This window comes from Bos mutus, chromosome 8, assembly GCF_027580195.1.
Source record: "Bos mutus isolate GX-2022 chromosome 8, NWIPB_WYAK_1.1, whole genome shotgun sequence".
Taxonomy (NCBI): Eukaryota; Metazoa; Chordata; class Mammalia; order Artiodactyla; family Bovidae; genus Bos; species Bos mutus.
The window spans coordinates 102,712,281-102,738,241 of record NC_091624.1 but is presented as its reverse complement, the minus strand read 5'-3'; the positions used below and the strand labels follow the sequence as shown (position 1 = coordinate 102,738,241).

The 25,961-nt window shown below is 50.0% G+C and overlaps 1 protein-coding gene across 1 annotated transcript in view; it reads right to left on the bottom strand.

The window, feature by feature from the left end:
* Nucleotides 1-2,379: 2,379 nt before the first annotated feature.
* Nucleotides 2,380-25,961, bottom strand: part of LOC102277465 (serine protease 55) — a 38,093-nt gene continuing 14,511 nt past the window's right edge. Inside the window, 3 exon segments of the mRNA XM_070374948.1 lie at nucleotides 2,380-2,494; nucleotides 22,684-22,764; nucleotides 24,087-24,526. Coding sequence (XP_070231049.1) covers nucleotides 2,380-2,494; nucleotides 22,684-22,764; nucleotides 24,087-24,526 — 636 coding nt within the window.

Below are 25,961 nucleotides of genomic sequence, written 5' to 3'. Positions count from 1 at the left end.
CATTAGCCCCCACCCCAGTCTTCAAGTTCAGATCCCTCTATCCTTCCTTTGTATTTTTTATTCTATCTCTTTATCTGCTTGACTATTCATAGAATCAGTGAGCTCTTCAAGATGATCTTAGAGACAGACTACTCCCCCTGTTTTGGGCTGAATTGTGGCCCCCTCCCACCAATTCATAGGCATGTGTGCTCAGTCACTCAGTCATGTCCAACTCTTTGAGACCCCACAAACTGTGGCCCACCAGGCTCCTATGGCCGTGGGATTCTCCAGGCTAGACAATTGGAGTGGGTTGCCATTCCCTTCTGCAGGGGATCGTCCTGCCCCTGGGATCGAACCCAGGTCTCCTGCCTTGCAGGTGGATTCTTTACTGTCTGAGCTGTCACTTACAGGGCATAAACCTAAATGGTGGAAGCTCTGGGATATGATACCTCTGTGGGGGCGAATAAGACACTGCAAAGGGTCTGTGGTGGTTGCAGAGGCAGGAAACCCTCAGAGCACTTAGGACCCTCAGGGCAGTGTCCCTCGGGGCAAGTGTGCTTCAGAGTTAGACAGGGCCTCGCGTAGGCAACGGGACTCGTGGTGGGGAGGCAGGTGGGAGGTGGCACGTTAGGACAGGGAAGTAATTCCAAGGGTGGGAACAAGCTGTCTGGGTGCTCGGGCAGCATGTGATATCCTGAGCTGGAGCCAGGGATCAAGTAGAGAAGGTGTGAGGTGTGAGGGACCAGATCGGGGAAGAAATGGGTCTAACTACCCAGGGTGTCACGAAGGAAGATCACTCAGAGCAAGAGGGTGAAGCCCAAAGTCCTCCAAGCTTTGGTCTCAGTGCGGAAGGAGCTCTAAACTCCCATGGGACCACCTTCTTGCTGAAAGCTTCACCCCGTCAGGGGCAGCCAGCCTTGGCTTCGGCTCCCAGAGTCCAGAGCCTGGGTGCCTGTCCTGGCTTTGCTCTGGGCTCCCCGTGCAGCCCTGAGTTGGACGCCTGGTCTCGGTGGTACCTGGGCACCTTCTGGTGGCCCCACTCTCATGCCCAGGCTCTGCTTTGAGACATGGGTTCATGGCTTTTCCAGGGTTCCCAGGTGGGAACCCCGCTGCCAACACGGGGAACCTCATCTGTTTTGGATGTGGACCGTTTTTAAAGTCTTTATTGAACTTGTTACAATATTGCTTCTGTTTTATGTTTTGGGTTTTTGTCCTTGAGGTGTGTGGGGTCTTAGCTCTCTGACTAGGAATTGAACCCACACCCCCTGGATTGGAAGGCAAAGGCTTAACCCTTGACTGCCAGGAATGTCCCAATGGGGAGCATCTTTGATTGACATGAACTAGGCCTCCAGTTCTAGGCAGGCTTCCCGGGTGGCTCAGTGGTAAAAAATCCACCTGCCAATGCAGGAAATGCAGGTTTGATCCCTGGGTCAGGAAGATCCCCTGGAGGAGGAAATGGCAGCTCACTTCAGTATTCTTGTCTGGAGAATCCCATGGACAGAGGAGCTTGGGGGGCTACAGTCCATGGGGTCACAGAAAAGACTGAGCGACTAACCCTTTCCTTTCCATCCAGCGTTCTTGCCTGGGAAAGCCCTTGGACGGAGGTGCCAAGGACCCTGCCAGGTCCTTGGCAGACTACAGTCCTTGGTTCGCAAAAGACTCGGACATGATTGAGCGAATAAACAAGGACGGCTGGTGAGGTGTCAGCCCTTTTCGGGATGGTCCCGCTCCGCACCTCTCCATCCTCTCGCTCTTCAGCAGTTCCGACATGCCGGCATCTTGCTCTGTGATCCCAAAGTGCTTTGCGCCCAAGCCCTTCCTGTGACCCTGGGTTTCTGCCCACCAGCAGGTATGGGGAGGCGGCCGAGGGGAGACGGAGTCGGAGTTGGGACAGGGACTCAGCCTGCCTCGCAGGCCTGTCATTAGAGAGCCCTGCCCTCCGCTGCTTGAAGGGTTAACAGAGTCTGCGAGGCCTGCGAGGCCAGGGTAGGAAGCGAGGTCCAGGAAAGGGGAAGGATATCTTGCCTTTTTATCCGGGTTACAATGCTGAAAGGGAGCCAGTTCGGGGAGGGGCTGGAGACCGACAAAACAACCACCCCCAAATAAAATTATGAATGGGCCAACGCCACAACAATGCGGGAGGCTGCGGGGGGCGGGGCCCGAGGGCCTGTTGACTAGTAGCAAGGTCAGGGCCCCGCCGCCCGTAAACAAGGGCTCACAATGCCCGTCTTTCCTCCGAGAGCCGGCTCCTCTCCTGGCCTGGTCCCCTGGGTCCGCGGCCTGCCCTGTCCCTCGTCCTCGCCCGAGTCTGTCACTGAAAGGCCAGCACTGCTTCCTCAGGGAAAAGCCCGGTCTTTTGTGAGCATTCACTTCCTCCTCCTGTGGGAACCTCTTGTGGGCCTATGACAGCTGCTCTGAGGCGTCTTTCTCAGGATCCGAGGTGGGGAGGAGAGGGGGCCGCTGGTGCAGGGCAGGGGGGCTGCAACCTGTCCGGGCTGGGATTGTCATCACAGGCCTGGGCAGAGAACAATGGGGGGAGCCCGGCTCCCCCACCCCCAGGGCTAGGTGCTGGGGCAGCTTCCTCTTCCCACAAGCCTGCTCTTTTGTATGTGTGTGTATTGGGGGGTCAGGGGAATTCTTTTGTTTGCTTTGGTTTCCCTTTTTTTTTTTTCGGTTTGCCCTTTGGATAGCCCCTGGCTGGGGGTGGGGGGTGGTGTAGAGGGACAGTGTTGGGGAGCTTCCTAGAGGAGAGGGAGTGAGTGTGGGAATGGGGTGGCCATGGGGTTTGTGGGGAGGGTCTGTGCGGGGATGTTGGGAGGCTTTGGGAGATGAGCATAAGATGCTGGGATGGGGTCATGGTTTTCTGTTGGGTAGCGTCTGTCCTGGGTGTACTGACCTTGGGACAATGCGCCTGGGCCCCCGGGCAAGGGCCGCACACAGGACAGGTGTCTGGCAGCTCGCTGGAGGAGGGGCAGAGGAGGCCACCTCTACCCTGACCCAGGGCTGCACTCAGCCCAGTCGGGACCCACTCTCTGCGATCCCACGGACCGTAGCCCGCCGGGTTCCTCTGTTCATGGGATTCTCCAGGCAAGAATACTGGAGTGGATTGCCATGCTCTCTTCCAGGGGAGCTTTCTGACCCAGGAATCAAACCTGTGTCTCTTATGTTTCTTGCATTGGCAGGCGGGTTTTTTTACCACTAGCACCACCTGGGAAGTCCTCTCATATTGGCCTCGGCCTCTGCCATGTGGGGGATGTTCACACGTGTTACACGGAGAAAGGTCTTCCAAGGTCCCAAAAGCCTAGGGAAGCCTGGGTCTTCCCAGGTCGAGCAGTAGCCTCTGCTGCAGGGCTCTCCAGACCTTTCCTGTGTTGTATATCCCCAAGATAGGGAGTTTCTCAAACCCACCTGAATACAGTGCATTCTGTGGGATCCTTGGAATCCTCTTTGGGAAACACTGTCTGATGCTGACAACAGAATCTGTTGGATGAGGAAAAGCTGACTCTGGACTCCGGGAGAGGACAGCTCATGCCAAGATCAAGCAGCCATGTGAGGGGTGAGAGACGAGGGAAAGACGGAAGAGGGGTCTGATGGGAAATTTTTGTAGGACTGGGGACAAGTGACCTTAAAGAAACAGGAGGACAATATCTGCTTTAGAGGAAAAGACAACTTCTTCCCCTTGAGGTCTGGGGGACTTGGGCACAAGTGTTAGACGGAGAGGCCAGTTTAGAGTGGCAGTCCAGGCAGGAGACCCAGGAAAGGAATGCAAATGTCACATCTGCTGGAGACAAAGACGCTGGTGTGAGAAGGGTGGGTCTGGGGTCGCTGCAGAGGAGATCCCAGCTGAGGGAGCTTCCAGATTCATAGCCCAGGTGGCCTGAGGCCTGAGCCACCCTCTAAACCAGCATCCTCCCCTCCTGGGGTCTCCCCCTGGTAGTGACAGTAAAACCATGGACAACTGCCACCTAGGAGCAGAGGAAAATGCCGCCGGAGGACAGGTCTAGGTACTGCCTCATGGATTTCATGTGGCTGAGCATCCTCTGCGTGGATGTGAGTTTCTGCTCTATTCCAGCAGATGATGTCAGCACATTTGAGACCATCAGGTCTCACACCTACAGCCCCAGGCCTCCATTCCAGGAGGCTTCCCTGAAGCCTTCGGAATCTCAGGAATCCCCCCAAAATGCTGCAGAGGCAGCAATTCTGGAGTCCACTCAGGAAGGACCTCATGTTCTTGTTGTCTCCCTAAAGCCCTCCCAGGGGTGAATATGTGCTCCTAAGACTGAGGTCTGGGCTCTCTTTTCTCTTTGAAAATTGCCCAGTTACAGAGGAATGATCAAAATCTATCTCCACTGTGGGATGCAGGGGACTTGCAGGAACTTCAGGTGTTTAGTTCTCTGGGCTCCAGTTTGGGTTCTTTGCCTGTATGCTGGGAGCTGTTGCTTGTGATTAACCACTAGGAGACAAGGTTCTTCTCCTTTGTCTCACCACCAGCGAAAGGAGTGAAATTCTACCCAGGAAGGGGGACCCACCTCTTTCCCTGCCCGGCTGGACCCCAGAGAAGCACCTCTTACTCCAAGTCCCCTTCACTTCGCCTTAGCCTACACAGCTTCATTCATGCATTCATGAATTCATTCATCCATTCTTGTCTTTGTTCATCCACGTTTCTAACGCATGCCCACCAGGGGCAGGTGCTGGAGAAAGGATGGTAGTTCTAAAGGAGACACTCTGCAAGTTCACAGGTAGTTAAAACCTGGGCTCTGGGAGCACCCTAGAGGTGTGTATAATTATGAGGGCCTGGAGCACATCACCCAACTACTCCTTGGGGATGAGTGCAAAGGTTTCGCAAAGGAAGTGACATCTCAGAGGACACTAAAAAAAAACATGAACAGCAGCAAAAAAAAAACCTGTGATTCCCAGCACAGACAAGGCACTTAGCACTCACTCTGATTCAATAACAAAATGAGTGAGTGAGTGAATGAATGAGTGCATTTTTAAGTCACTGGTGTTTCTGCCTCACAGAGTTATCCTCTTGTGAGGAAGGCAGACAAGTGAGAGGGAGCTTCAGAAGAAGCCCCGTGTGAAGGATTGCTTCCTGTGCCTTTTGAGCCTCAGCTATGAAGCATGACCTTTACTGCTTGTCGAGCAGAGGCTGCTTTTAAAGCTCATCCCTCCACTGTCCTCCCAGAAGGAAGGGGAGACTGGATGGTGCTCCGAGCCCACCACTTTAAGGACCTTCTGTGTGTGCTCTGAAATAAGAAGACAGTAGGGCTTCCCTGGTGGCTCAGCGGTAAAGAATCTGCCTGCCAATGCAGGAGACATGAGTCCGATCTCTGGGCTGGGAAGATCTCACATTGTGCAGAGCACCTAAGCCCGTGGACCACAGAGCCGGTGCTCTAAGAACCTGGGATCTGCAACCACTGAGCCCACGCACCACAGCTACCGAAGCCTGCACACCACAGACCCCGTGTTCCTCAACGAGAGAAGCCACTGCAACGAGAAGCCCAGCACTGCGACAAGAGAGTGCTTCTGTTTGCTTCAACTAGAGAAAAAAACCCCACGGTACAACACGGACCACAAAGCAACAAAGACCGAGCACAGCCAAAAATAAATACATAAAACTTTTTTAAAAGGAAGAAACAGTAAGGGAAAGTGGCAATCATGGGGATGTTCAAAGCAGCCCTGGAGGGAAGATGGTCCCTTTTGGCCGAGGGCAGTGGGGGGCTGGAGTGGGGTGACGAGTCTCAGTGGAAATAGTTGATTGATTGAGAGTCATCTGAATGTGACAGAAGACAGGATAACTGAGCATGGCTCATCCCCCAAACATACAATTGTGCACACGCACCCATACACACATATAAACACTTGAACACACACATATTGCACCTTTTGGGAAACAGATCACATGGAAGACACAGGTTTTGAATAGAAAATCGCTTCTTCAGAAGAGCTTGTGTGTTCGTGCACTCTCAGTCGTTCAATCGTGTTCGACTCTTTGTGACCCCATGGACTGTAGCCCTCCAGGGATCTGTCTTGGAAGTCCCAGCAAAAGTCCCAGGACTAGAATCTTTGATACTTAAGGCAGGGTAGACAGCTGCCACCAGGTGGCGCCAAACAAGAGCTTGTGCTGGGAGAGACAATACACCACCTGGGACCCAAGGCTCACTCATTCATTCTTCTGCTTTGCAACACCCCACAACTCTGCATTTTAGGGCCTTGGATTTCTCAGCTCCCCCTACCCCATTAAGAGCCTCATGGCAGGATTTTACTGTAGTGATACTCTACAGGATAATGGTGCTCTTTGTGTATCTAAATTGGTCTTGTAGGTTTTGAAGTGCTTCCTTTGCCTTACTCAGTCGTGTCTGACTCTTTGTGACCCCATGGACTATACAGTCCATGGAATTCTCCAGGCCAGAACACTGGAGTGGGTAGCATTTCCCTTCTCCAGGGCATCTTCCAAACCCAGGGATCGAACCCAGGTCTCTTGCATTGCAGGCAGATTCTTTACCAGCTGAGCCACAAGGGAAGCCCAAGAATACAAGAGTGGGTAGCCTCTCCCTTCTCCAGCGGACCTTCCCAACCCAGGAATCTCCTGCGTTGCAGGCAGATTCTTTACCAATTGAGCTATTTGGGAAGCCCATAAGGAGCAGCGGCTGCACTTTGCTGGAGCAGCTGTGAAGAGATATCCCACGTCCAAGGTAACAGAAACGCAAGTAAGATGGTAGGTGCTAAGAGAGGGCATCTGAGGGCAGACAGACTGAAACCACAATCACAGAAAACTAGCCAATCTGATCACATGGACCACAGCTTTGTCTAACTCAATGAAACTAAGCCATACCATGTGGGGCCACCCAAGACAGACGGGTCATGGTGGAGAGTTCTGACAGAATGTGGTCCATTTGAAAAGGGAATGTCAAACCACTTCAATATTCTTGCCTTGAGAACCCCATGAACAGTATGAAAAGGCAAAAAGATAGGACACTGAAAGATGAACTCCCCAGGTCAGTAGGTGCCCAATATGCTACTGGAGAAGAGTGGAGAAATAACTCCAGAAAGAATGAAGGGATGGAGCCAAAGCAAAAACAACACCCAGTTGTGAATGTGACTGGTGATAGAAGCAAGGTCTGATGCTATACAGAGCAATATTGCATAGGAACCTGGAATGTCAGGTCCATGAATCAAGGCAAATTGGAAGTGGTCAAACAGCAGATGGCAAGAGTGAACATCGACATTCTAGGAATCAGCGAACTAAAATGGACTGGAATGGGTGAATTTAACTCAGATGACCATTATATCTACTACCGTGGGCAAGAATCCTTAGCAGAAATGGAGTAGCCATCATAGTCAACAAAGGAGTCCAAAATGCAGTACTTGGGTGCAATCTTTGAAACGACAGAATGATCTCTGTTCATTTTCAAGGCAAACCATTCAATATCACAGTAATCCAAGTCTATGCCCCGACGAGTAATGCTGAAGAAGCTGAAGTTGAACGGTTCTATGAAGACCTACAAGACCTTTTAGAACTAACACCCCCAAAAGATGTCCTTTTCATTATAAGGGACTGGAATGCAAAAGTAGGAAGTCAAGAAACACCTGGAGTAACAGGCAAATTTGGCCTTGGAGTACAGAATGAAGCAGGGCAAAGCTAATAGAGTTTTGCCAAGAAAATGCACTGGTCATAGCAAACACCCTCTTCCAACAACACAAGAGAAGACTCTACACATGGAAATCACCAATGGCCAATACTGAAATCAGATTGATTATATTATTTGCAGCCAAAGATGGAGAAGCTCTATATAGTCAGCAAAAACAAGACCAGGAGCTAACTGTGGCTCAGATCATGAACTCCTTATTGCCAAATTCAGACTTAAAATGAAGAAAGTAGGGGAAACCACTAAACCATTCTGGTAAGACCTAAATCAAATCCCTTATGATTATACAGTGGAAGTGAGAAATAGATTTAAGGGATTAGATATGATAGACAGAGTGCCTGATGAACTGTGGATGGAGGTTCATGACATTGTACAGGAGACAGGGATCAAGACCATCCACAAGAAAAAGAAATGCAAAAAAGCAAAATGGCTGTTTGAGGAGGCCTTACAAATAGCTGTGAAAAGAAGAGAAGTGAAAAGCAAAGGAGAAAAGGAAAGATATACCCATTTGAATGCAGAGTTCCAAAGGATAGCAAGGAGAGATAAGAAAGTCTTCCTCAGTGATCGGTGCAAAGAAATAGAGGAAAACAATAGAATGGGAAAGACTAGAGATTTCTTCAAGAAAATTAGAGATACCAAGGGAAAATTTCATGCAAAGATGGGCACAATTAAGGACAGAAATGGTATGGACCTAACAGAAGCAGAAGATATTAAGAAGAGGTGGCAAGAATACACAGAAGAACTGTACAAAAAAGATCTTCATGACCCAGATAATCACGATGGTGTGATCACTCACCTAGAGCCAGACATCCTGGAATGTGAAGTCAAGTGGGCCTTAGGAAGCATCACTACAAAGCTAGTGGAGGTGATGGAATTCCAGTTGAGCTATTTCAAATCATAAAAGATGCTGTGAAAGTCCTGCACTCAATATGCCAGCAAATTTGGAAAACTCAGCAGTGGCCACAGGACTGGAAATGGTCAGTTTTCATTCCAATCCCAAAGAAAGGCAATGCCAAAGAATACTCAAACTACCGCACAATTGCACTCATCTCACATGCTAGTAAAGTAATGCTCAAAATTCTCTAAGCCAGGCTTCAGCAGTAAGTGAACCGTGAACTTCCAGATGTTCAAGCTGGTTTTAGAAAAGTCAGAGGAACCAGAGATCAAATTGCCAACATCTGCTGGATCATCTAAAAAGTAAGAGAGTTCCAGAAAAACATCTATTTCTGCTTTATTGACTATGCCAAAGCCTTTGACTGTGGATCACAACAAACTGTAGAAAATTCTTAAAGAGATGGGAATACCAGACTATCTGACCTGCCTCTTGAGAAACCTGTATGCAGGTCAGGGAGCAACAGTTAGAACTGGACATGGAACAACAGACTGGTTCCAAATAGGAAAAGGAGTACATCAAGGCTGTATATTGTCACCCTGCTTATTTAACTTCTATGCAGAGTACATCATGAGAAACGCTGGGCTGGAAGAAGCACAAGCTGGAATCAAGATTGCTGGGAGAAATATCACTAACCTCAGATATGCAGATGACACCACCCTTATGGCAGAAAGTGAAGAGGAACTAAAAAGCCTCTTGATGAAAGTGAAAGTGGAGAGTGAAAAAGTTGGCTTAAAGCTCAACATTGAGAAAAGTAAGATCATGGCATCTGGTCCCATCACTTCATGGCAAATAGATGGGGAAACAGTGGAAACAGTGTCAGACTTTATTTTTCTGGGCTCCAAAATCACTGCAGATGGTGATTGCAGCCATGAAATTAAAAGATGCTTACTCCTTGGGAGGAAAGTTATGACCAACTTAGACAGCATATTAGAAAGCAGAGACATTACTTTGTCAACAAAAATCCATCTAGTCAAGGCTATGGTTTTCCCATGGTCATGTATGAATGTGAGAGTTGGACTGTGAAGAAAGCTGAGTGCTGAAGAATTGATGCTTTTGAACTGTGGTGTTAGACAAGACTCTTGAAAGTCCCTTGTACTGCAAGGAGATCCATCCTAAAGGGGATCAGTCCTGGATGTTTTTTGGAAGGACTAATGTTGAAGCTGAAACTCCAATAGTTTGGCCACCTGATGCAGAGCTGACTCATTTGAAAAGGCCTTGATGCTGGTAAATATTGAGGGCAGGAGAAGGGGATGACAGAGGATGAGATGGGTGGCATCACGGACTCAAAGGACATGAGTTTGCGTAAACTCTGGGAGTTGGTGATGGGCAGGGAGCCCTGGCATGCTGCGGTTCATAGGGTTGCAGAGAGTTGGACACAACTGAGTGACTGAACTGAACTTTGCCTTACTGCCTTGCCAAAGGACTAACATCTAGGCAGGAAGGGGTCATTACTAACACCTTGCAGGTAAGAAAATTGCAGTTTAGAGAAATTACAGAGGGAAGGGAGCAGCTGGCCATGCTTTAGCTGTTTGATGGCCTGGGGCATTCTGTCATCCTCCTCATTATTGAAATGAGGCATATTCACCATGTGTAAATGCTTTGTGTCAGAGCCTTGTAACCGAGGGGATCCAGGGCTGAAAGCTGTGTCCCTACTGTCAGGGAGCTTCGGGGCTGATTGCCTCTCTGTCCCTCCTTACATCTTTGCTGTGATATCAGCATAAACAGCTGTCTCCCTCTCTGCAGGCTGCAGCTGCATCCTCGTTTTCCTGCCCCAGTCCCCCACCTGGCTGAGTGGGAGATGCCAGGAGCTACAGAACACCCTGAACATATTCCTGCAGCAGCTTCTTAGAGGCTCACTGTTAGTAATATAAAATTTTCTTCTTCAAAACACAAAATATATATGATGAAACAGAATGCAAAGGCACCTGATTGAAAAATAATAATAATAAAACCTGAAGCTTGGGACTTGCCTTCCAATGCAAGGGGCATGTGTTCAATCCCTAGTCAAGGAACTAAGGTCTCCCATGCTGTGAAGTGTGGCCAAAAATAAAACACACTCGAGATTTAGGGACCTCCTGTACTTGTGGAGGTCTCTGCTTCCAGCCCCCAGGGCTGGTCTTGTCGCTCCCCTGCACCACCCTGGGCACCTTGGGGAAACCCGTGAGATAGGCTTAGCCTTTATCTCTCTTTCGTTGAAAGGACTTGGGCTGGGATGCACTGGGTTTTTAAGGCTCCCTGAGTTCACAATAGCCCTGGTCCCACCCACAGGGCATCCATCCTAAGAGGTCCATGCCAATGTCACTGGCTAGGAAACTCCTGGAAAATATCCCGCACCCCACACTCAGCCAGAAAGGGGTGTGGAGCACGGACACTAACATCAGGAGCTGCAGCCCAGAGCCTGGAAACGCACATCAGGAAACCTCCGACTTCATTTCCCCTCCTTCGAACGAGGGACTTCTCTCGGTGATCTGCATGGCTCCTCCACGACCACATCTGGAGGGTTTGGTGAGCCTCGTGAGACCCCAGAGTTTGGGGATCCTGGCTGGACACACACTCAGCCCTGACCTGCCTCTCTGTCCCCCACCCTAGAAAGCCTTCCAGGATTAGCCCTTCTCCGTGCCCACAGCTCCTGGCCCCTGCAGGCCTCTCTCCTCTGTCCTAGATGGGGCCACCACAGTCTCTCACTGGGCTGCTTGCCTCTGCTGTTGTCTCCCCCTGCTCCACTTTCCACACAGTGGTTCCTGGGATGGGCTCTTGTCACCCCAGCTCATGGCCCTTCAGTGGCTTCTCATGGCTGCTTCAGGGGCCCCCGGGGGTCCAAAAAGACAGGCCCACCTGGATGCTGCCCCGTCCAGCCTCCCACTCAACTTCATCTCTCACCTGCCCCTGCTTCCACCACGGCCCTGCCTCTAACACAGCTCTCTCTCTTTTTTCCTCTTTTTAAAACAATCTTTATTTTATATTAGAACATAACTGATTAACAATGCTGTGTTAACTTCAGGTGTACAGCAAAGTGATTCAGTTGTACGTATCCATATATCCATTCTTATTCAAATTCTTGTCCCATTTACGCTATTACAGAATATTGAGCCGAGTTCCCTGTGCTATACAGTAAGTCCTTGATCGTTATATATCTTAAATATAGTATATGTAATGTGTATATATCAATCCCAAACTCCCAATCTATCTCCCCCAACCCTTCTCCCCTAGTATTCATAAGATCATTCTCTAAGTCTGTGAGTCTGCTTTTGTTTTGTAAGTAAGTTCATTTGTATCATTTTTTTTAGATTCCACATGTAAGTGGTATCATGACATTTGTCTTTCTCTGACTTCCTTATTTCACTTAGTATGGGAATCTCCAGTTCTATCCATGTTGCTGCAAAGAGCATTATTTCATTCTTGTTAATGGCTGAGTAGTATCCCATCGTATGTATGTACCACATCTTTATCCATTTGTCTGTCTGTTCACCTACTCAACTTCATCTCTCACCTGCGCCCACCTTTATCGTGGCCCTGCCTCCATCACAGCTCTGTTTATAGTGACGTTATCCTCTCTTCACTTCCTTGTCTCTCCCCCAAGATGGGCAGTCAGCAAACATTTTCTATAGCACATGCTTTAGGACTGTGGGTCATATGGTCTCTGTAACAGCTACTCATCTCTGCCTTGTAGCACAAAGCAGCTGTGGACAATATGAACACACATGGGCAGCAGCCTGCATTCAGCCCTTGGAGTCTAGTTTCAGCCCGTTCTGTGAATGGCCTGTCTCATGGACTCCTGGGTCCCCAGCGCACAGACGGGCAGTGTGTGTGTGTGTGTGTGTGTTTGTGTGTTGTTGCCCAGTTGTGTCTCTTTGAGATCCCCTGCACTGTAGCTAGCCAGCCTCCTCTATCCATGGGATTCTCCAGGCAAGAATACTGGAACCAGTTGCCATTTCCTACCCCAAAGGGATCTTCCCAACCCAGGGAGCGAACCCAAGTCTCTTACATCACTTGCTTTGGCAGGTGGATTCTTTACTACTGAGCCACAATGAAAGCCCCTTGCCTGGCGGTGTAGATCATTCATGAAAGTTTTGAATGGATATATGACCCGGAGGGCTGTGTGGAGGGGACAGTGAGGAAAAACTCGTTTTTCTGAGGATCCAAGTCTTACACTCTGGCACAGTAAGAAGGCTCGGGCAGTGGGGTTCTGCTCTATGCTGCCAAATCAGGGCTTCTGCCTCCAACATCACCCTGCCTAACATCTCAGCAGAAGGAGCCCCCAGGCTTTGCAGATTACCAGGGGAGTTGTAGGGCAAGATTCCTGGCTCCCTAGGGCAGAGGGAAGAGAGGACCCCAAAGTGACCCATCCACAGAGCAAGGGGAACCACTCGTCAGTTCCCAGTCCTGAGAGGACCCCCAGGGGCCAGGCTCCCTCAAGAATATCTATTGGCTACGGCTGCTCTGAGCCCGGAGCCCCACCTCTGAGGGCCAATCCAGTGGCTCTGGAAAGCTCCCACCAGTTGTTAGGCAAAGAGCCTCTTCTTCATTCTCACCCCTGAAGTCTGTATCTTCTGCTCCCCTAGACTTCTGGGAGATCCCAAACCTGTGCAAGCATTCCTCATTTGGAGGAAGAAAGAAATCTCTTCCCAAACTTTGATGAACTTTTTGTCTGAAGTCACTCTGCCATCTGGTGGCTGTATCTGGGGATTGCAGTCGCATCTGGGCCAATCCCACTAAGTCTGCTGGCTGTATTCCTATACCTCTGAAGCCCTCCCCTAGAATAACCTAATGAGTCCTATTCATTCTGCAAAACTCTGAACCTAGCCTAGAACCTAGGCTTTCTGAGTGTTTCCAGTTCTGTTCACAGCTCTATCCCTGGGTTAGAACAGGCTGGCGCATAACGTCTCCCGGGAAGTGTTTGAAGAATGAATGAGCAAAAATAACGCACATCAGATTGTGATGACTTTCTTCCTCTGAGCACACAATTTCTGTTTGTTGACAGTATTTCATTGCGTGCCATCCTTTACATGGCTTTATGTGTGTAACTCTCACAGTCCCTCCTGGATTATAAATTCTGGAGATGGTGTTTTCATTTTCTAACTGAAGTAGAAATTCAGTGAATACATTTAAAAAATTATGACTACTATAGTATTGAGTGCTGTGTGCTGTGCTAAGTCACTTCGGTCGTGTATGACTCTTTGCAACCCTATGGATCATAGCCCACCAGGTTCCTCTGCTTATGGCATTCTCCAGGCATGAGTACTGGAGTGGGTTGCCATGCCCTCCTCCAGGGCATCTTTTCCAGTCCAGGGATTGAACCCATGTCTGTTGCATCTCCTGCACTGGCAGGCAGGTTCTTTACCACTAGCGTCACCTGGGAAGCCCCAACTATAGTATTTCTCTCATCGGTAGCAATTCATTGCATGTATAATCTGCTTTATTACTTCTATTAGTTTCTACATTTGATCTTCTCAACAATTCTATGAAAGACTAAGGCAGAAACTATGAATCCTATTTTTATATAAGGAAACTGGGTCTCAGTAAGCTTAAGTGACTTGCAGAAGACCACACAACTCCTAAGTGGATGTGCTGGGACTTCTGACTCCAGACTGAGCATACTGTTCTCTGCTTCTGTTGATTTGGGTCCCGATGGGAAGAGTGTCGCCTGGTGCGGTCATAGAGGGAAGGTGACATTTTAGTGTGGGCAGAGGGGATCTGTGCAAAGAGCCTGTGGTCTGTAGAAAAGTCATTCCTCCAGCATTCCTCACTCCTGCTGTGCTAATCTGTCAGGAGGACAGAACAAAGTCCCATAGAGCTGGGGCTTCAACAACATAAGTTCATGTTCTCCCAGCTCTGGAGGCTGGATGTCCGAGGTCAAGGTGTCAGCAGGTTAGGTTTCTCCTGAGGCCTCTCTCCTTGGCGTGCAGACAACTAGCTTCTCCCTGGGTCCTCACAGGGTTGTCTCTCTGTGTCTATGTTCCCATCCTCTCTTCTCACAAAAACACCAGTCACGGCAGATCAGGTCCGCTCCAGTGACCTCCTGTGACCTTAATCACCTCTCGAAAGGCTCTGTCTCTTACTACAGTCACATTCTGATGTCCTGGGGGCTAGAACCTCAGCATACGAATGTTGGGGGACACAGTTCAGCTCCCACCCTTGCCCCCTAGCAGGCACTCGTCGGCTTCTTTCTCCATGGGCTTGTGTTCTCCTTAGAGACACTCTGGATGCTATTCTGCCTCTTCAGAATTGCCAGAGATAAGGCTGCCTCCTGGAAGGGCAAGGTCTCAGGCTGTCAGTGACTAAGAGGGCAGAAAACCCCCAGAGACCCCTACAGACCCCTGCAGGCACAGTAGCTCCATATACCATAACCACTTTGGCAACAAACTGAAAGCCCCTAGCAAGTAGCAGAGGACTTCCTGTCTGAGAGGAATGGCTTCAAACCAACACCTGTGAGAATTTTCTGGGCACATGGATGGAGCAGACCAGCACCCAGAGATCAATTTCAGACACTTAGAGACTCTCCAAATTTGCCCAAATTAACCTGCCACCTGAAATGCGTTCAGCTCATTTTGGGGTAAGTCTCTTCATGGCCCTGGTGCCCGAGTTTCTTAACCTGGAAAATGAAGCACATGGACTAGATTCAATCATAAGACTTGAAAGGAGAGTTTGGGAGCCACGACTCACACCTACCAGTTGTGTGACCACGCTCAAGTTGCTTTAACCTCTCTGCAACTTTGTCCTCTTCTCATAAATACAATGGAGGATCAGGGAAGCTCTAATTCAGTGCCAGTTCTGAAATCATCTACTTAAAAAAAACAAGCAATTATAAAATTACAGAAAAATAGAAAGTACAATTATATAAGAAAGCCTTTTCCTTCCTGCTCATTGGAGTGTAAGTTGCTGACCTGATTTTCTATCCATGTGTATGTGTCTACAAACAAGGACACTCTCCTCGACAACCAGGAGATGCATGCTGATATATCCATCCTTGGAATCCTCAGACCTCACTGAGGCTTTACCAACTGGCCTGATAATGTCTTTCAGAGCCAAAGGATCCATTTAGAACGACGCGCTGTCCTGAATTGTCACTTCCTTTTGGTCTTTTCCTGGGACAATTCCTCCATTTTTCTTTGATTTCCACAGCCTCAGTACTTCTGTAGATTTTGTTCCAGCTATTCTGTAGAATGTTCCTGGATGTCAGGCCCCCTGGCCAGGGACCCCTGGCTTGGACCCTGACTTCCTGTGTCACCTGTCCTGCCATACGGACATGCTGCCACCCCAGCCAGGCTCGGACCACCCTCCCCACCCCATGTGGGCTCCTACACCCCTCACCCAGCCCCCTTTCCCATGGACCCTGCTGTCCCCACGCAGTCCTGAGACCCTCCTGTCCTTGAACTGAAGGCACAGCAGCGCTCTGTGCCACATCAGGGGTTTGGGGCTGAATTGCTCAGAACGAAACGGAAGAGAGGGGAAGTGCGGAGCTTGAGGCTTTAGTTGTGAGTCCATCCCAGAGTGGGGGTCGGTAGGAGCAACAGAAGGACCAACAGGGCCCGGGACTGAGGGAGGGACAGTCATGTGTCAAGAAAAGAAAAAGAAGGCAGTTGAGGACACTGAGGTCGGCTTTGCACACACATTCTATGGTTCTGGAGGAGCTGGTGGGGCCCTCCTTGGGGTCCACAAAGAGGCCCCACAGCAGCAGGAGGGGGATGGCTCTCACCCTGGAAGGCATCTCCCCTGGGAATGTGTTCTGCGTGACAAGATGTTGCCGATTGTAGAAGTATACTTAGGAGATGTGACAGGGAGCTAGGATATGCAGCTTACAGAAGCCAGGACTCCCTAAAGTCAGAAGAGTGGTCTTCGAGGGTGCCCACAACAGTCTGGGTGGCCCCCCAGGAGCCGCACCCAGTGCTGGGGTGAGACCCATGGGGAGTCAATGCAGCTCAGCCTGAGACCTTGTTCTCCAGGTCAAAGCTGTACATAGCTGAGGAGGCCTTCCTGTGGGGGGTGAATTCCCCATCATGGGTGGCATTCAAGTTGAACAATACAGAGAACTTCAAGGAAACTCAAGTCCAGGCCAGGGAGGGGTGGGAGAAGGAGTGAGCACTCACCAAGCCCCCCCCAGCCCAGCCTGAGGTCTTGGCACTTAGCTTTGCCCCGTACAGGAGTTGGGTTTTCCTGAGTGTTGCCCACACCTGGCTTTGCATCACTCCCTCTGCGTCATCATGGCCTGGCATTGGCCTTGGCAGTGCTCGTGACAATCCCCTGTCTCACAGACCAGGAACCTGGGGCAGAGGTGCTCATGTTCCTGGGGCTAAGCCCTGAGTCTCGGTCAGGGTAATTCTGGACCTGACCCTCCACGGCCATCAAGGCCAGCTCAGGACAGAGAACCCAGGCCTGCCTGCCTCCCTGGTGTGGGTGACACCAATCGGACTCTTCTCTTCCCACCCCAGAGGACCTTTCCCCTCCTCGACTGTGCCGGCAGCTGCTCACCCAGCACCTGAGTCCCTGGGTGATCCGGGGACAGCACTTTGGAAGGATGCTGCATACTTCCTGCACTCGAGCAGAGGCGCCAGGGACCAAAGACGGAAAACGGCCTCTTCCTGGGCCTGTTCTGATGTAAAACTGCACAACTCAGAATTAAATAGCGGCTTTGCAGCACAGAGCAATGGTGCCCAATTAAGCTATTCTGGGGCCTGAGGGCACTTTGGCATTTTGTGAGTTTTTATTGCTCAAGACAATGAATAATACATAAGTCTGTAGAGTCTCAATTCAAATGATGACTCATGCATCACATTTCAATCTAACCCATATTTTAATGTGATCCTCCTAGACTTTAGAAAGTCAGGGGCCCCCTACTTCTTTTCTTTAAATTGTTTAAAATTTTATGTATTTATTTTTGGCTGCACTGGGTCTTCGTTGCTTTGCGTGGGCTTTCTCTAGTTGTGGCCAGTGGGCTTCTCATTGCAGTGGCCCCTTGAATTGAATTGAATTGAAAGTCGCTCAGCTGTGTCTGGAGAAGGCAATGGCACCCCACTCCAGTACTCTTGCCTGGAAAGTCCCATGGACGGAGGAGCCTGGTAGGCTGCAGTCCATGAGGTCGCTAAGAGTCAGACATGACTGAGCGACTTCCCTTTCACTTTTCACTTTCATGCATTAGAGAAGGAAATGGCAACCCACTCCAGTGTTCTTGCCTGGAGAATGCCAGGGACAGAGGAGCCTGGTAGGAGGCCGTCTATGGGGTTGCACAGAGTCGGACACGACTGAAGTGACTTAGCAGCAGCAGCAGCAGCAGCTGTGTCCAATTCTTTGCGACCCCATGGACTATGCAGTCTATGGAATTCTCCAGGCCAGAATACTGGAGTGGATTGCCATTTCCTTTTCCAAGGGATTTTCCCAACCCAGGGTCTCTTGCATTGCAGGCAGATTCTTTACCAGCTGAGCCACAAGGGAAGCCCTTTACCTCTCAGTAATTCAAGTCTGGATCTTTCGGGGAAATACTTCTCCAAGAGTGGAACACGGACCACCGTTGGTCAGCAAAAAACTCGTTCCTGGCCCAGGACAAGGTCAGAAATGGAGAGGAAATGTTTAGAAACCTTCAGAACTGTTTAACAGGGTGATTTTATGTGAGTTGCATCTAATACGAATAATACAAGTTTGAACTTGTATACGTTCATTTTGTGGTTCATTTTTCTAGTGATCAAATTGTCTTATATTGTATGTAAGTATTGGTTTGCAAGAAGTTAGAAATTTAAAACAAGAGCCCACAAGCTCTGTCCTTCCCCACAGATGGTCTGAGACTTGTATGTAGGTCCAAGGCCACAGCCCTTCCTGCTCCTCACTGCAGCCGTGTCTACCGAGCACAGAGATTAAGTCCACACAGGGCGCTTCATTCACTGCAGGGCTGTCCGTGCCTGCTGGGCTTCGGCTGTGTGACCCTTAGTGGGTGACCACGGCTGACCTCTGGGCCCATGGTGTCCCTCCCCGAGACTTGAGTGCCAGCGACCGAATCAGGCTGTCGGAACTCAAAACCTGACTTTGCCATGAAGCTGTTGGGGGACCTTGGGCAACTCACCTTCCTCTGTGGGTGTCAGGTTTTCCATCTTTTTAACAGCCCTTCCGGTTCTCTCATTATGGGACTTCAACCCTGGGAATCACTGAGATACTCATTTCACAGCAGTGAAGTCAAAGACAGATTTCTAATTTAGCTTTCATAGCATGTGGAAGGCAATTGTTTTTTCAAATTTTCACTGGCGTAGAGTTGCTTTACAATCTTGCGTTAGTTTCTGCTGTACAGCAGAGTGAATCAGCTCCACATACATTCCCTTCTCTTCTGGACTTCCTTCCCATTTAGGTCACCACAGAGCATTGAGTGGAGTTCCCTGTGCTTTACAGTAGGTTCTCATTAGTAATTTATTTTATGTGTAGTATCGAAAGTGTGCCGATGTCAGTCCCAATCTCCCAGTTCCTCCCACTTCCCCTTCCCCTGTTGCTATCCACACGCTTGTTTTCTATGCCTGTGTTGCTATGTTCATCTGTACTGTTTTTCTTTTTTTTCTCTTTTTATTTTTTAAATTATGAAAGTATGCTAATACATTTTACAGGAAGCTTGAAAAATGTAGAACAAAGTTACATGTAGTTTAGTTGCTTGTTACATGTAATTTGGTTGCTCAGTCGTGTCCAACGCTTTGTGACCCCATGGACTGTAGCCCGCCAGGCTCCTCTGTCCATGGGGATTCTTCAGGGAAGAGTACTGGAGTGGGTTGCCATGCCCTCCTCCAGGGGATCTTCCCAACCCAGGTCTCCCACGTTGCAGGCAGATTCTTTACCATCTGAGCCACCAGGGAAGCGCAAGAATACTGGAGAGGGTAGCCTATCCCTTCTCCAGTGGGTCTTCCCAACCCAGGAATTGAACCGGGGTCTCCTGCATTGCAGGCAGATCCTTTACCAGCTGAGCAACCAGGGAAAGCCAGTTTCACTATATATTACAATCATTTTTTAAGAAGATAAATTTTTTTAGTTGGAATTTCAATATTAAATTCTCAAAAATTAATAGAATGAATATTTAGAAAAGTAGAAGGACATAGTAGACCTGAAAAGCACCATGAACCAATTCAACATAATTAAGATTTGTTGTACCGTTTTCTAGATTCCACATTTATGTTCTTACCAGCACTATTTACAATAGGCAGGGAAGAGAAGAAGGTGGGGAAGGGCTTTTGCCCTTGGGAGAGGCAGGAGGGGGATAGGGGAGGAAGACCAGGCAGGGTGGGAATTGGAAGATCAAGAGAGATGAAGCTGAGCAGCTGCTGTGAAATGTGCATTTGGGGAAAGAGGGCTGCTACCAGATAATTTGTGTCAAGTGTGGCTGTGAATCCAGTGTTCTCTCTTCTTCTCCCCTTCAAGAAAACTTCCAGTGAAGACCTCCGACGTACCTCAAAGTTTCTGGAGTGAAATCTGTATTTATTCTGAATGCAGCAGTGGCTGAGGCTGGCCCCAAGACCGCCCTGTTTTGTCGGGCTGCACAAAGCTTTGATGGTCAGTCGCTCAGAAAGCTTGTCGGTCTTATTCTTTGTTTAGCAAGGGTCAGCCCTTCCTGTGTTCTCACCATCTCACGTTCGTTGAATGTCATTGTTAAAAGCCTGTCGTCCTGTATCGTGTGGGCTTGGGATGGGTGGAGGGGACCAGGTACCTCTAAAGGCGGCATGAGGCAACGGTCCCCAGGTCAGACCCCTGCCCTGTCCATCGTCATCTTTTCCGCGGGACCACACGCCCTTTCTTAGGTAGATCATCCTGTCCTCTCACGGTCTGCAGGTTCGTGTCTATCCCCAGTACTCTACGCACCCCAGCCACGCAAGCGGAGCATATCCATTGCTAGTCTTGCTCTCAGAGATGACTGCAGACTGCAAACAACGTTAAGCACAGGGCCTCCCTGAATCCCGGAGGAACCGTAGAATGTTGCAGACTCAGAGAACGGACTGGACTTGCGGACGCAGTGAGGGGAAGGAGAAGGTGGGATGAACTGAGAGAGCAGCATTGACAGACGCAGTGAGGGGAAGGAGAAGGTGGGATGAACTGAGAGAGCAGCATTGACAGCCATACATTGCCTCTTGTAAAGTGAAAGTGAAAGTTGCTCAGTGGTGTCCAACTCTTTGCGACCCCATTGACTACACTGTCCAGTATAATCAATGGAGTGGGTGTTGCCTTCTCTAGGGGATCTTCCCAACCCAGGGATCGAACCCAGGTCTCCCGCATTGCAGGTGGGTTCTTTACCAGCTGAGCGCCCCGGAAGCCCTGCCATGTGTAAAATATTTAGATAATGGGAAGCTGCTGTATAGTACAGGGAGCTCAGTTCGGTGCTTTGTGATGACCTAGAGGGGTGAGAGGGAGGCTGGAGAGGGAGGGGACACATGTATACACACAGCTGATTCAGGTTATTGTACAGCAGAAACCAACACACCACTGTAAAGCAACTATACACCGACTGAAAAAAAAGGTTAGCAACATGGAACACTGGGCTTCCCTTTAGTGAGATTTGCCCCTCTGTCATTTCCTGTCCATTGCTGGCTTCCCTACCCCAGTGCAAGCTCCAAAGAGGCATTCACCATGTCTACCTTGATCAGAGTGATATGCCTGGACCTAGGGGCATGTGGGTGCCTAACACTGTGTGTTGACTGAGTGGTTTATCGACTGATGGCTTCCATGTTCCCGGTGGAAGAACCACAATCTGGAGAGGAAGCAGGAGCCTCCTTCACTGCCCTATTGCTCTTTCAGGATCCAGGATAAAGAGCTGACATACTGCCTTGACATTCTTTGCAAACGTGAAATCATGGGTTTTTACTCTCTAACCTTCTCTAGAAATCCCTTTGACCAAGGAGGACACAGGATTTGAACCAGCTGGATCCAATTCCTCAAAGAGTGAGGGATACCTGAACCCAGGTATCAGACCCATGGGTCCGTGTCCTTGTCTTGGACAGTGTCCAGAGGCAGGGTGGATCTTAGTTCTGCAACCAGGGATGGAACCCACACTCTCTGCATTGGAAGTGCAGAGTCTTGGCCACTGGATCACTAGGGAAGTCCCCTGAGGGGGGTCTTAATACATGCTGCTGTTAAGTCACTTCAGTCGTGTCCGACTCTGTGCGACCCCAGAGATGGCAGCCCACCAGACTCCCCCGTCCCTGGGATTCTCCAGACAAGAACACTGGAGTGGGTTGCCATTTCCTTCTCCAGTGCATGAAAGTGAAAAGTGAAAGTGAAGTCGCTCAGTCGTGTCCAACCCTCAGCGACCCCATGGACCGCAACCTACCAGGCTTCTCCATCCATGGGATTTTCCAGGCAAGAGTACTGGAGTGGGGTGCCATTGCCTTCTCCTCTTAATACATAGAAGAGTATTTAAAAGTGTGGTTGGCATATAGGAGTTATTCTGCACACGGCAGACTTTAGTAACAAGCAGAGCTGCACAGTGTGTTTTCTGCCTGCTCAGAGTTGCTCAGCTGGGAGCCAGAAGGCTGTGGACTCTGAGCATTCCTGACTTCTGCAGCAAGGGAGCAGTGGAATTAGAACTCATGCCATGGTGGAGTGAGGGGCTCCTGGGGTGCCCTGGGGGCTCTAGCACGCCTCCCCCTAATGCTGGCTCTTAGCCCTCTTCACTTTCAGTGAACACCTTTTCTTCACTGAGCCTCAACTTCCTCATCTGAGCAGTGGAAGTGGTCCTCTCTGCCCTTTCACGTCCACAGGCAAAAGGGTTGGGGGAGAAGGTGCTTTTCAACAGGAAGAATAAAAGGTTCAGGCTTCCCAGGTGGCTCAGTGTTAAAGAATCTACCTGCTAATGCAGGAGACACAGGTTCGATCCCTGGGTGGGGAAGATCCCCTGGAGAAGGAAATGGCAACCCACTCCAGTATTCTTGCCTGGAGAATCACATGGACAGAGGAGCCTGGTGGGCTACAGTCCATGGGGTTGCAAAGGGTCGAACATGACACTGAGTGGACACTTTCCAAACAAGTGAGTTGTGTGTGTGTGTGTGTGTGGCAGGGAGGGGTGTGGGAGGTGGGAGAGGAGGCCAGAAAAGTTTTGAGTTGGAAATGCTCCTCCTGCAAGAAACTGCAGAGAATCTGTTTCTCAGGAAACCAGGCGACCTCGAGGGGAGGCCAGCCGTCCAGTTCGTGGGCTCCATCTGCGCTCACAGCGGGCGATGCCAGGGGCGGTGGCAGAGTGCCCGGGCCAGCGACACCAACACCCGGGCAGCCAGGAAGAGGGGCTGACATCTGTGTGGGGGCGGAAGCGGATGTGGCATTTTTAGTTGGAAAACAATATGCATTTGTCAGGGTTTGCTCTTTCTTTTCTAAATACAGAACATTTGGGGAGAGGACCAGAGGGAGGAATACTGATTTCCCCTCCAGGAGGGGATGATGGACAGCAGAGATGGCAGGAAACACGGCTCCTTCGCCCCCCACAGCCCTGCCATCCCACCCCTCACCACCCCACCTCCTTCTCCACCCGCCTGCCCTGCTCTGCCTGTCACTCTCTCCCTCTCCTCCCTCGCGTCCAAAATGAAGTTGTTGCCCAGGTTAGGGTGAAAAGGGCTTTCCAGGTGGCTCAGTTGGTAAAGAATCCACCTGCTGAGGTGAGGGTTCGATCCCTGAGTCTGGACGATCCCCCAGAAGAGGAAATCAGCAACCCACTCCTGTATTTTGCCTCTCAAGATAAGACTGAACAGCTCGGTGCTGCCTTTTGTGCCTCTTCCCTCTGGCTTTGGGCCCTATTGGGTGCCCTGGGCTCTGACTCAAGATACAATAGAAAAGCTTTGAAGGGAATCTTGGGCTTTTCCCGGACATACAGCATGGGTGATACTTCTGCAGAAAGAGGCTGCGAGAGAAAACACTTGCCAGATCTCCCTTGTCCCACTCTAACCTGCTCCTCCAGTGGTCTGAAGGCAACGGTCTCTGGACGTCATTCCTTCAGGCGCTCCTGAGCGCCTGAGATTCGACTGTCCAAGAGGTAGGTCAGCCAGAAGGTCCAGTATCAAGGGCCATCTCCAGTACCCAGTCCCACTGATGTGTCCCCAGCACCCTGATTTCTGTGTGTTGGGGGGCACCACCCATACTCACTATCAGGGCACACTGTTTTAGGTGGCTGGCCCTTTGCCGGCTCCTGTGGGCACGTGACTCAGGCCTAGCCTAGGAATGTGCCACAGCAATTGGAGCGGCAATGGGCATGGCCTCTGTATCAAGTAAGGGAGGCCAGGAGTTCTGCTGGAATTTTCAGGAACGTGGCTCTGTCTTTGGGAGCTGCTAAGCTGGTGGGATGCAAACCGAAGGTACTAGAGGCCATTGCGGCCATTTCTTGGAAGCCCTTTTGGAGAAACAGCCCCAGTCACATCTGCTGAGCTCCTGGGTCCAGCCATAAACCTGAAGGCAACACTCTTGTTCTTCGATTTTGTTTTTGTTTTTTTTTCTGTTATATACACCTATAAGCAACACTCTCTGGCTTTAGATGGTTTGAGCTTGGTAACTCATCTGCAATGAAAAGAGTCATGACTACTACAGGGACTCAAAGACCAGTCCCTAAACTCTCCAGCCCACCTGACTTCCGGTTTGCTGTCCGCAGCCTCAGTTCTAAGCCCTTAGCCTCTAACCTGTAGCCAGTCCCCTGCTGGTGGCTCACATTCACACGTCCTCCTCGATTAAAGAATAGCATCTGTTTTATTATTAGTAGAAAAATAGCTTAGAACGTCACATAGGGCAGAAGGCAGAGGAGCAGCCAGAGTGTGGGGCTGCCTGGCTTCGGGAATTCTGAGGCACGAGAGACCTTTGCTTTTTGTTTGGAAGTCCCTACCATTTGCTCGGCTCTAAAGGGCCTTCCCTCTAACTCAGTCACCTTCTTAATCCAGGAGTGGTAGTTTTCTAACAAGGTGTATATTCCTGGAGTGTTCTTCAGGCCACAGGACCTTCCCCAGCTGATGATGCCCACGTGGTACCACTTCTTGCCAGATTCTTGGGTACAGGCTAGAGGCCCCCCGCTGTCGCCCTGCGGACAGAGAACACAGATCAGCAGTGAGCCCCACTCTCCGCTGTCCGTCTGAGGCACAGCGCGGCTCACTCATGGAAGAGGGCTCACGAGCCTCCCAACTCCGAGCCACCAAGCGAAATCAAGTCACTGCCAGTCAGTGCCACCGCCCCCCCCCCATCCCGGCTTCACAGCTGCGGCCGGTGGGGGTGGGGGCGGGCGCCCTGCTCGGCCCACCTCCACGAATTGTGGTCTGCAGGTGACCGGACGGGACTCGGGAGGGAGGCAGAGAGGGAGGGCTGGCCTAGAGACTAGCTCCATTCCACGTGCGACACCGAGACGGGGATCCGGAACACGGAGGATGTGTCGCCCAGGCTGAGGACGAGTAGGGACCCGTTTTGCGGGTCTTAAATCAGAAACGCTGGACAGAAGGGAAGGAAGGAAAACAGGCTGCGGTTGGGGCTGTGGATAGGAACTGGGTCTCCTTTGATGTTCTTCCAGAGGCGTGCGGGTGAAGTATGTCTCTTTTTAATCCTGTGGTGTGGGTGTTTGCAGGGGGCATGTGAGCTAAGCTTTTTTGAATGCGTGGCTCCTCCAGGGTGGAATCACATGGGTCTATGACTCAGAGAATTATCTATTTATATAGAAAATATGTATGCAGTCCGCACCATGTCCCGCACATGGATATGGCTTCCTTTTGTCCATATTAATACAGGGAAAATGAAGCTTAAGAAGGATGAAGGGCTTACTCAGGGTTATGTGGTGTTGGGGCCAAAGTTGGAACCAAACCTTCTTGATGCCAAGCACATGTTCTTTCCCTCCAGCGAGGGTGGTGGGTTGGTGGCTACAGTCACTCAAACCATCTTCCTTTCTTACCAGAGGGATGGCCTCCCATTCCATGATCATAAACGGGACTGGAATGAATGAGATCTTATATGAACTCTTAACGAGGAGGAAGAGGATAAGCACTTCCTGGACGTGATGTGAAAGGCCCTTGCCTACTGCAGTGGAAGTGCTGAGTCGTAACCACTGGACCCCCAGGGAAGTTCCAGCCTGCTTTTCTTTGTGTGAGTTCTAGTTCAAGGTCAAGGGACGAGAACCAAATCAATAGGATTTCCACTCAAACAGCTCCTTCCATAAGTGCTGTTTTTAATCATTTTTCTTCATGTTATGATGGTATAAATGATATTTAAAGATCTATTTAATATGCTGATTATTTCCTTACATAGCTGGGAGAGAACTATGCTTGGAAACGTAACTTCTAAGCCTGTTTCTGCATCGTTATAATGGAGATAGTACCAAGTATTTCCCAAAAGTGCTGGCAGTGAAATTTTAAAAATCTATAAATCACTCGGCATAGGGTAAATTCTACGTAGTAAATGCCCTAGAAATACGTTAGTATTTATTATTTTGGCCTCATGTATTACAAATATAGGCCCTTTACCACTAGGGCTCC